General features: G+C 32.8%; 2 protein-coding genes and 1 non-coding gene across 3 annotated transcripts; 2 read left to right on the forward strand and 1 right to left on the reverse strand.

The window, feature by feature from the left end:
• LOC107487266 (protein CURVATURE THYLAKOID 1D, chloroplastic) lies at positions 1-2,053 on the forward strand. Its single transcript, XM_016107886.3, has 5 exons — positions 1-168; positions 416-651; positions 1,318-1,422; positions 1,513-1,584; positions 1,715-2,053. Exons 1-5 carry the CDS (start codon positions 60-62, stop codon positions 1,784-1,786), a joined length of 594 nt encoding a protein of 197 aa, XP_015963372.1. The 5' UTR covers positions 1-59; the 3' UTR covers positions 1,787-2,053.
• On the forward strand, positions 755-850 carry LOC127748289 (small nucleolar RNA snoR128). Its single transcript, XR_008010230.1, has one exon. It is a non-coding gene; the product is annotated as a small nucleolar RNA snoR128 (small nucleolar RNA).
• A 3,920-nt stretch (positions 2,054-5,973) lies between the features above and the next one.
• Positions 5,974-7,376, reverse strand: LOC107487265 (mitochondrial uncoupling protein 5). The gene has a single exon (XM_016107885.3). It carries the CDS (start codon positions 7,121-7,123, stop codon positions 6,146-6,148), a length of 978 nt encoding a protein of 325 aa, XP_015963371.1. The 5' UTR covers positions 7,124-7,376; the 3' UTR covers positions 5,974-6,145.
• Between the last annotated feature and the right edge of the window lie 4,484 nt (positions 7,377-11,860).

Here is an 11,860-nt window from a genome sequence, read left to right on the forward strand (position 1 = left end):
TCAAAAACCCCAAAACCAAAAGTGGCTCTCTCAATTCAATTCACACTTTGAAGTCTGAAATGGAGCTCTTCAAACTTCAAGCTATGCCCTTTTCGAAGCTTCCGAGCTCCCTCTCGTCTTCTTCACGCTCTCCTCTTCTCCTTACCCCCTCTCTACCTCTCTTACCTCGTAAGTTCACAGATCCCCAATCCAAAACCCTAAGTTTTCTTTGTTTTTCGCACTGTTTTTTCTGTCTCTATCATTTCCCCCTTTCAATTTAATGTTCTTTTTCTCACGTTATTTGTATGCTGCTGCTAATTTTTCTGATTGGAGCTGACTTCAGCATTTTCTCCTTTTTTTTTTTTAAATCGCCGTTATGATAATAATTTATCCTTTTGAGGAATCGTTTTTTTTTTATGTTGGGTTTTGATGACAGGTTCAATCTGCATGAGAAATGTGTTGGTAAGATCAACGACATCTGAAGAAACATCGAGTGGGTCGAGTTCCTTTTTCAATGAGAAACGTGACGGTGCCACTTACGCTGAGGTTGTCGAACCAGAAGATGATAAGAATAATTCGTTTAATGGAACCGATGGCAAAGAGAAAGAGTTTCCTGTGGAGGATGAACAGCAAGGCCTCTCTTTGGATTTTCTCGATAAGCTCGATCTTAAGGTCGCTTTTTTATGCACCTAACCTGTTTGGTGTTTTGTTTTGGGTTGTTTTTGAATCTCTGATTTTTAATGTTTTGATTTTGTGTGATTTTTTCCAAATTGAGTTGCTGTGATGATAACTACAGTTCATTGATTGCATTTATGCAAATGCTTTATGATACTTCGGCAGTAATGTCGAACCTGAGCGGTTACCTGAGCAACTATGATAGACACACGATGATAGATAAGCATACATAAGTCGAACCAACTTTGTATTTTTCTCCCATTTGTGAGTCACAAGTAACGTTTACTATGGTCACAAGGACTTCACTTGAGCTTTTCTTACATTATATTCTGTTGGGGGCAATTCTTATGTGCTCTACAGTTAAACCAAACTTAACTCTGCGGTGATATTTATGTAGCCAAAGCTATTCTGTATCTGCTTTAAGTGATGGTCTTTATCTGTTATTTTATATCATATGATGCAGCTTATGCTTATACCATACCTTATATTGTTTTGATATTTTGATGGCACTAGTGAATCTCATGACTGTTTCTTCTTTTCTGAAGAAGATTGTCTGTGGTTTTTGCGTCCCGTCACATACATAACTGATTACTTATAAGGAAAATTTGATCACATCGTTTTGCAGACTTTCTAACATTTTCTCTCTTCCCCGCGCATATACAGTTTGACACAGATGATACTGGTTCCCTTGTCGTGTATGGTGGTGCTGCTGTAGTTGCCCTGTGGTTAACATCAGCCATTGTTGGTGCTATTGATTCTATTCCTTTGGTGTGTATAAAGCTTCAAATGTCAATATTTCATACGGGAATCCAACTTCGAAATGCTAATAGTTATCTTTTTGACTCATTTTTGTGGCAGTTTCCCAAGGTTTTGGAAGTTATAGGTCTTGGTTACACAGTATGGTTCACTTCCCGTTATCTGCTTTTCAAGGTATTCGGCTACTTGGCCTGTCTCAGTGTGGTTCATATATTTGGAGATCACATTAAAGTGATCGAGCAGCATGCAAGTACTTCCTGTATTCTGCTTACCTGTATTGATGATTGAGTTTATGAACCTGCAGAAAAACAGGGATGAGTTTGTTGCTAAACTTGAGGAGCTCAGGGAACAAGTTCTTGGTTCAGAAGACAAGTGAATTATTCGGAGAAAGGATGAGTCAAGAAAAAAGAAGAGTGCTATGGTTAAATGTGCAGTTACATTTTGCTCTAGTTGACACCAATGTATTGATTCTTCTCCACTTTCCCATAGCTCGTACAGCTACACAGCAAAGAAAAATGTATATTTAGTTTTTGATTGAGAAGTATAATATCTGATTCTGCACCCGCATTCTGGTATTGTGCCGAATTGTTCGATGGTGCACTTGTAGTTATTATAGACGTTTGGATAGAGTTTAGTTCACCAATTGCAGTTGCATTTTTAGAGTTATCTTCAATAGTCGTCAATACCCAATAACAGATTTTGATCGCGTGTATTCGATTTATCAAGCCTTAGAATTTGTTCATATTGGTGAATAGTAAGTTAATAATAACCTGTAATCGAACAGGGGAGAAATATAAAATCATTCAACATTAGGAGACTTGCATTTGTTGGTAAATTAGGCCCTCTTGGATAGGATTCAGGTTAGGACATCAATTAATTCTTCTATGTTGCGCATCTGATCACTCCAGCACACTCAATAATTTCCAAGACAAAACAAGTGAAATGTGGTCCTTATTAGATCATAACTGAGGGCGTGTATTGTTGCCAAAATCACGTGTAAAGATCAGAACAATGCAACAACTGGCTAAAGCTTCATGTTCATATGATAATAACTGTTACCAAGAAGTTGAACACCAACTTGGAGCTGCCTCCAAAAGCTCATAGTCATAGCCAGAACAATGTAAGAGGATGAAATTAATTACGAGTAGTAAAATGACTAATGAGTAAAATGACTTGATCAAACCGGGAAAAGAAATCAAGCCATTTTACCTTTGAATATATTACTCTATAATATGATGATTTTTCTTTTGGATGGATCTTAATCCTCGGATATCTATCGACCATGAGCCAACGACTAATCTCTGGTCTTGATGGAGTTCACCTTTCGGTGGGTAGGAGATACATTCCCCTTAAGAATCAAACCCTGACACGATGTTTAAGCAACCCAAGCAACTATCACTTGTGTTAGTTCTCGTGGTTAAAGATAATGATTTATGTTAGTAATAATCTAGACATTTATATATAAAAACATATAGCTAGCAACTTGTTTTGGTTCATCACCCTCAATTCATCTTTGTCAACTTCACACCCTGGTCCATCACACAAGCCAAGGCCTAAGTACGCCAGTCCAATTCTACAAGAAGTCCAAAAAAAAAAAAAGAATTCAATAGATTGACACGGGATAATCCATCCAATTTGCCTAATGCATAGTCCGAACTATGCCCGACCCAACTTACATGACAAGTAAAAACTTGTCATGCCACTACATCAGATATGTATTCCTAATGACGACTTGGAATAACTCACTAAATAATTAGGAAGTCACCACACACTACTAAGAGTGGAGATATTCAGGAGTAATTGTGAAGCTATCATCATTTTCTATAAATATATTAAATTTAGGTACTTTTCAATCTCAATTTATTTAAATATATCTAAAATCTTTACTAATTTAAGTATCGAGATCTCTTGTAGGTATCACTCATCTCCATTCACTCAAAGACATCGAACAATTTTACCCCTTTAACAAATAAGTCAAAACTTTCGTCCAAAAAAAAATCTAAATCTCACATCTAGCCCAAATTACATTAATTTCAGGTCATCTTTCGAAACAGTACTTAAGGTTTGATATTTCCCAATTTTTAAAATGCTTTTAATACTGGATTTGAAATCCTCGTATCATGTTTCAATCTCCATTGACTTGATTTATTTATTTTACAAAAAAATATATATATAAAGAAGAACGTACGAGAGTAAGTGTCCAAACTCTTTTAACACGTTCACTTGACACAATCTTTGATAGGTTTCTTACTCTAATCTGACGATGCTTGTTATTACACATATTCACGTATTAATTTGATTAGATTAGATATAATCAATTTATTTATGATAAAATGGACGGTGCAGAGTGAAGGGGGAAACCAAAGGAGAAAAGATGAAATACGGAACCGAATTGAGAGAATGGTTAATCACACATTAGTTTATCTTATCACATTGATTGCTTATATGGCAAGTAACTTCACATGGCAATAACTATGTGATACTCTGCCTCCATATTATTAAGAAGAGAGAAACGATGAGTAGTAAGAAAATTTATCTCTTTATATTTTATTTAAGAGAAAAAAAAAACTTATCTCACTTGTAAATTGTTATACGGACAAATACATCCAAGTATAACAAATACTAATCGAAACCTTTACGTAACAAAGTTATCTTTTTACACGGTACCTTCTCGTCATATTTAAAATACAGCAAAAATTCGACTCATGTGCCAAGTTAATTATAAAGAATTCACTAATTAAAAGTAAACAAATTAACATGCCTCGTGTATTAAGTTTATCAACAGAGTCAAAACTCGATTGATAAAATAAATCTTTTTTAAGTATTAAAGGAAATTAGTTTACCAACGCATGCAATGATCTTATGCATTTGGTATTACAAGAAAGGGGAGTACTTACTTGAACAATATGAACAACCATCAATCAAATAAAAATATATTATACTTTTAAATTATTCACCTAAATTTTAATATTAAAATAACCATCTATATAGCTAGTAAAATGAACATCTAATATATCTATTGTTCACATTATTTAATTTTTTTATTGTATACCTATCATTTTCCTACAAAGAATGTCGGCCGCTTACTCTTTTATATTATTTTCGAATTTTTATAAACTTTCTCCTATCACCAGAAAAAAAATCAAATAATTTCTATACAGAATAATTTAAAAAGAGAAATAATAACAAATCAGGGAGTGATATTTCTATTACCATGTGTTTGTCTCCTTCTACAATAATGCTATTTAGCACTTCTCTAACTTGTATCTGGATTTATTCCGATTGGTTATGACTTATGAGTGCGTTGTGTGTTGACAACCAAATTGGAAGTGTTTGCAGCCATAGCTTCAAGCTCCAATCAATAGAATAGTAGTGTTGGTTTGTGGTCAATAATAATTGCCGTTTACGCACTAAGAAAAGTGGGGGAAATACTGCACTTGACATAGGTTGCGTCACAACTCACATTCAAAATTTGGTGAAATATGAAATGTACAGGAATCAATGTCATGGGATACAATAGAATTCAAGCCAAGACAATTAAACTTTTTCAGCTTAATAAAATCATTTTTTTATAAAATATAATTTAATTATCAAGCATGAAAGAAGGGATCATCGATAGTGAAAAGCACGTTTGGTTTAAATCAAGCATATAATTTCTCTAACAATATGATAGCCGTTTAATTTAAAAGTCGAGCGTAACATAATACAAACCACTCTAAATTTCATTTTATTGCTGATTTTATGAGTTTACAATGTGATTTTCAATTTTCCATTCCACAGTGAGTGTCATTATTGGCTTGTTCTCACATTTTGGTGACTCATTTATAACTTATTATTATAGAAAAAACTATAAAAGTTTCCATTTGTAAATCATTTTAGCAAGGACCCTTAAAATAAAGACACTTGTTGACAAAAGAACGTTCCCTTATCATGTTTTCCAATTTGCATAACAAGAGAAGGCATCCTAAGGAGCCTTTAAGTCCGGACAAAGGCAACTTATGGATGCTAATTTCCCTTGAGCATTGCTTTTTCTTTTTTGTTAAAGAATATCTTCACGCAAATATAGTATAATGAATCTTTAGATAGCTTAACAAAACATACCAAACTATCTAACAGTCACAATGTTATCTTCTTTTTTATTTCCCTGGAAACAGCTTGCAAGGCTTCAATTTGGTAGCTTCGCTTGTTAAAGCTGGCCGCTGGAATAACTTAACCAAACATAAAGAGTAATACAAAAGAAAAGGGTCAAACAAGTTACCAACGCTTTTAGTTAGCATCTTTTAGCACAAATCACGGTAGCATTCACACCTCACAATGACCGCGTTCTGTTCCACACTCTACAACCGACTATGCTACTTACACGCTCACAACCTAAAACCATAGAATCTTCTATAATTTTCTAATAAAAAATTTTGGCCCACTTGTTACCTACCTTCTTTGTATTCTTGAGATTGATGGACGCAAAGAATTTGACTCGATCACAAATTGAAAAATAATATTTGTATTTTTTTATATTTTGTCATGAATTTTATTATTAAAAATTAAAAAGTGTAGGCCAGTTGATTCCAGAAATATTGGATTTGATGGATTAAATCATAATAATAAAAATGACTCTACCACAGGCACAACATCAGGAATATTGAAAACGCAAGACACGAGTAAACAAAAAACGCAAGTCATAACATTTTATTTTTTCGCCATTATCATAATGAAGATGATCATCTTGGTAGTCTTCTCAGAAATCCTTGAAGAGCTTGCGAACCTGTTCAAGCGTAACGAACAGAACAACAGTGAAAGGACCCTGCCTCGATATCGTAGGAATGAAACCCTTGTACAGCGCCATGGGACCCTCCGCACGCACCGTCTTCAGCGCACAATCAAGAGCCCCAGTGTACGGCGGCTCAGCCCCTGGCTCCACCCTCATGTTCATTACCCTAGTCTTAATCACGTCAACAGGGTTCGAAGCAACAGCTGCAACGAACCCCGCCGCAAAACTCGCCGTCACGTGAGTCCCTAAACCATCGCGCATCAAACCTTTTTCAAGAATCGCTTCCTTGAACTGGTCGTACGACGCCAGCTGCGACGCCGTAACAAGCATCGCGCGGTTCACGGTAAGCGATGAACCGCGCCACAGGGAAGCAACGCCTTCTTGCTTCGCCATTTTCGTTATGGCGTCCACGACGGACTTGTAGTTGCGCCGCTGAGCTGGAGGGAGTCTCCCGTCAGCCTGCATCCTCACCATGGCCACGTCAGCTGGGTTACCAACGGCGGCTCCGACGCCGCCGGCGATTAGCCCTGCCTCGATCTTGCGTGAGAGAGGCATGGTGGTGGCGCCGCCGGGAACAGGGGAAGGGACGGACCATTTCTGCTTGAGGAGGTCATAGAGGCCCATACGAGTGGTGGAGTAGAGTGTCTGGCGGAGGACGGTGGCGGAGACACCAGAAAAGAGAGCGGCGAGGCCTTCTTGCTGGACGAGCTTGACGCCGACGGTTACGAGTCCGACGCGAGGAGGTTGGGTGATTTGCGGAGGTGGTGAGACGTGGATGGATCGGGATCCGGTTTGGAAGGCGAGTGCGGGTCGGAGGGAAGGTACGGAGGTTGGATTGGACTCGCCTTGGAGCTGCATGCGGACCTTGATGAGGTCGAGTGGGTGGGTTGAACAGCCTGCAACGATTGAAGCTATGCCTCCTTCTACAAAACCCTTAACACCCATGATGTTGTTGTTGTTGTGGTGCAAAATTGATGAATTGGGGTTAGTGTATGTTAGAATGAAAAGAATGGATTAGAGAGTAAATTGGGACTATTGGGACCAGTTGGAGTTGGAGATATCACTAGAGACCATAAGATGGGAATGGAGGCCACAGGCTATGGAAGAAGAGTGGGGGACGGCGGCCCTCTGAGACATATGATAGGTCAGATCTGATGTGTGTGAATGTGTTTTTTGTGTGGAGAGGTAAGAGAAGATGTTGCAGTATTTATAGGAGTCAGGGTTCCGACTTAGGTCTAACGCGATTACGGGAGCGTAGCCAATTAGATTCATTGTGCTGCACAATTTATTGCGCTATTTAATTAACGCGTTTGCGCTGCAGGCCCCCCTCTTGTTTCTTATTTCATTCTGATTCACCTCACAAAATCAATATTTTGTATCAAATTCATAAATTTATTATATTTGTAATATCAAATAAATCATTCATCAATTTTACAAATACAAAGAGAATAATAAAAAAATTTCTCCCTCGAGTTATTACTTATTACCAAATTTATCAATAGAAAATTGAAGAAATTGTGGAACTAAATAGATTTTTCAATTATTAAATTAGACGTTATTTTTTATTCTATATGAAAGAGGGAAGGATGCTAATCTTTATAGGATATTAGCATTTTATACACATAAAAACCGTAGCAATCTTTTACACTCGTTTGTTAATGTGCTATATTTCTACAACTATCCCCAATTGGCATAATATTTCTAAATTTATTAAAGAAATATTCTCTCTTTTTTATGGAGGAAAAAGTTTTTGTCTTACTCTTATATCACTTTAATTATAACTATTTTTTGTTTTTGTAATTATATTTTTAATCTCATCTCTTAACATTAATAATAGTAAATTAATATCAAAGAAAATTTATATTCTTTTATCGTCGATATAAATCTTTTATATAATCAATTCAATATATCAAAAATTTAATGCATTTAAATATAATTTATATATAAATACACTGATTTATCTATAACATAATTTAAAAACTCAAACTGACATATATATAAACTATGCTAATGAAAACCATCCAAAAAAAAAATCAACAACATCAATCAATAATTTGAAAAAATCCAATGTCCATTTACAATTTTTTAAATTATTCTTTTTTTTTTCTCTTCCTTTAAAAAATTACAATTTTACCTTCCACCGCAAAATTACCCACAATACCAATCATCATAGCCGTCATCTTAGTCGCCTCCAATGATCACCTCACGTTAATTACAATCGATCATCTTAAATTTTAAATCCAAAGTTTTAAATTTTAATCCCTAAACTCTAAATCCTAAATTATAAATTCTAAATTTTAAATCTTAAATATTAAACCCTAGATATTAAACTATGACCCCTAAATCTTAACTTTTAAATTTTAAACATTAAATTTTATTTTTTGTTTAAGTTTCGAATTTTTTATTATCAATTATTCTTCACATACAAGTCATTTATCCAACAAAATTATGTTATCTTAATTCACCTCACGCGCCTCTTAATTTAACTAACTTTATAATTGCCTTTTTTAAAAGAATTTCGTTTTCGTTTTCATATTTTCTATCTGCGTTCTCTGCGTTTTTTGTTCATTCTCTATGTTTTTAAAATCAAGTTCTAAAATCAGTTTTTAATAGTTATCTCGTTGTTTAAGATAATGAATAATTAAAATTTCAAATTGTCAATTGAACCCGAACGAAGTTAATTATTGTTTTGAATCGAATCAAGTGGCTGATGTGTGGTTCGATTATAGTTAATATTTTTGTTAGTAGTTTATGATTCTGTAGGTGAATAATGTTATTTTTGTATGTGAACATTGTTGTTTATCGTTGATGGTTTGAATTGAATGTAATGTAAAAGTTTTGCATTAAAGAAAATATTTTTTTTGTATTTGCAGCAAATTTTGGTGTAACACAAAGATATATATTTGAGTGTATTATTTAAGAAAATTTTCGTTGTATGTGTGCTAATAAATTCTGCATAATTTAAAACTCTTTTTCTCCCTCCTCTTCATCTTTTACTGCTTCTTCTTCTTTTTCATCATCATCTTTTTTTTTCTTATTCATATTTTTTTCTTATTTTATCTTTTCAAGTTTCTTCTTGTTTTACTCTCTTGACAAGAATAAAAAAAATCAAATAAAGAAGAAGAAAAAATACATAATGGTACAAAATTACTTGAAAGATGATAAACTTACATTCATTCAACTAAAAAATAAATAAATAAATAAGAAGAAAAAAATGCAAGCATTGAAAGAGACATTTTTCTGTATTTGCAGCAAATTTGAATATATCATGAAGATATTTGAATGTCTTATTTAAGAAATTTCGGTGTATGCATGCTGATAAGTTCTGCATAATTATTCAAAACTCTTTTTCTTCCTCCTGCTCATCTTTCATCTTCTTCTTTTTCTTATTTTTTATCATCATCATCATCTTCTTCTTCTTTTTTTCTTATTCATCTTTGTTTTTGTTTTACCTTCTCAAGTTTCTTCTTATTTTACTCTCTTAACAAGAATAAAAACAAAAAAATCAAACAAAAAAGAAGAAGAAACACATAATACTGTAAAATTACTTGTAAGATGATGAACTTACATTCATTCAACGAAAATAAAAAAAGAAATAAGAAAAAAAAGAAGAAGAAAAAGATGTAGCATTAGAGGAAACTTTTTTTATATTTGCAACAAATTTGGGTGTAACACGAAAATATTTTGGTATAACGCAAAGATATTTGAGTGTATTATTTAAAAAATTTTTGGTGTATGTGTGCTGATAAGTTCTGCATAATTCAAAACTCTTCCTCTTCCTCCTTTTCATCTTCTACTACTTCTTCATCTTCTGCTACTTCTTCTTCATCTTCTTATTTCATTTTCTCATAATTCTTTTTGAATTCAACTTCGTAACTTCCTTCACTTCTCGCAACGATTTTTGAAAATTTTTTATCCTTATTTAAAATTTGAATGTTGCGATTTTGATTGAGGAAAAAGAACTATTTGCGTTATTTAAAAGTTAGAAAAGTGTGTGTTTTATACGCAATCTAAACTGAATGTCGTTTTTGTTGAGGTTGCGCCAACTTATATAAATTTATATACCAAAAAATTTATATGTGTAGCATATCTCTTTTATTATTTCTAATTTTGAATTTTTTTTTATTGTGAATTGTTGGTTACTTTTATTTACATATTATTTATTTAATTTATTTTTATTTAGTTATAATTCCATTAATAAATATTTTAAAGACACATATTAATGTATTTAACAAAAATAGTTTGTAAAAAACGAGTTGAACTTATCATAGTTATATAAGGTAGTTGAGGATATATAGTGGTTTATTATTCTGCACTCTTATTATATATGATAAATATCTCTCAACTACATCGAATTGGTTTGCGTAAACCACAAAAAAAATGAAAAACAGTAGATTAGTTTGATATATTAAAGATGTCAAAGTGAAAAAGATGTTAAGGGTATTTACTTAATAAATTTAATCCTATAAATTAAATTTATTTTCTCTCTTTTCAGGTGAGATTTACTCATTTACAGATCTTTCTCAATAATTTATATACGTAATTTTGTTTTCATTTTTTTTTCTCATTTTTCGATAAGAATAGCAATACGTGTTTATAAAAATAGAAGACCGTTTAACTAATAAAATGCTTTTATTTCTGTCCCATTTTTATTATGACTCTCCATTTATTTTTCTTCACAGAAGAGCCACATATTCGCAAATATCTATGAATATTAAATTTTATTTTTTTTAAATATCAATAATGTCATAATAAAATCATATATAGTTGAACCAAATATATCCAACCAAATACAATTAAAACACAAATTTAACATAATAAAATACATATAAAATTTTTAACATATAGATTAAAATAAAATGAATTAGCGTTATTTATACAACTTTTATATATATATATTTTTTTGCAGATCCTGTAGGGTAGATACCTCAATCTCACGCTTCCGTCACTATTTATTTGCGGGTCTTCGTCCCGTGAAAATTTTGTAAGTCCTCATTAACTTTTTTGTTATAGATTATAGATATTTAAGTAAATTTTTTTTCACAGATTTTTGTAAAATGGATACCTCAATCTCCTGTCCTATTCCTATTTATTTGTGGAAGTAGATTTTAACCTTTCCGTTACAAATAATTTCTGCAAATATTGGCATGTGCGATTTTTTTTTTTTGTCATCCCTATTCACTAGTCTCTCATTTTCACGTCTTTTGGTCTAGCAGTAACGATGAGTAACAACCCTTATTTGCTCGTCTTTCCTCCATCATCTTCTAAGCTCGCCTTCTTTAGCAGCTCTTCAAGTACCAGCACGGTAATTAGCAGGCAGCGGTGACGAATAGCAAGTAGCTCTCATCAAGCACGCACCAACAGCGGTCTCTTCCAGCCACGAGTTGCAAGTAGCGACCACAAATAGCAAACTTAATTTAAAATGAAACGTGTTAGAGGATCAATAAATTTTATGATTTATAATAATTAATTAGTTATTATTATTATTTTTAATGGTATAAAATTATATTTAATTATATAAAATTATTCATTTTTTTATTGATAAAATATTAGTTAAATTTTAATAAAATATATTGACTCCTTAGACTTTTTTATCTAAAATTTTTATATATGTCATGGTTAATGATAAAATCTTAAAAGTAAATAAAATTTATCACGTTAACAATAAATATATTATTATTA

Source organism: Arachis duranensis, chromosome 5 (assembly GCF_000817695.3).
Source record: "Arachis duranensis cultivar V14167 chromosome 5, aradu.V14167.gnm2.J7QH, whole genome shotgun sequence".
Taxonomy (NCBI): Eukaryota; Viridiplantae; Streptophyta; class Magnoliopsida; order Fabales; family Fabaceae; genus Arachis; species Arachis duranensis.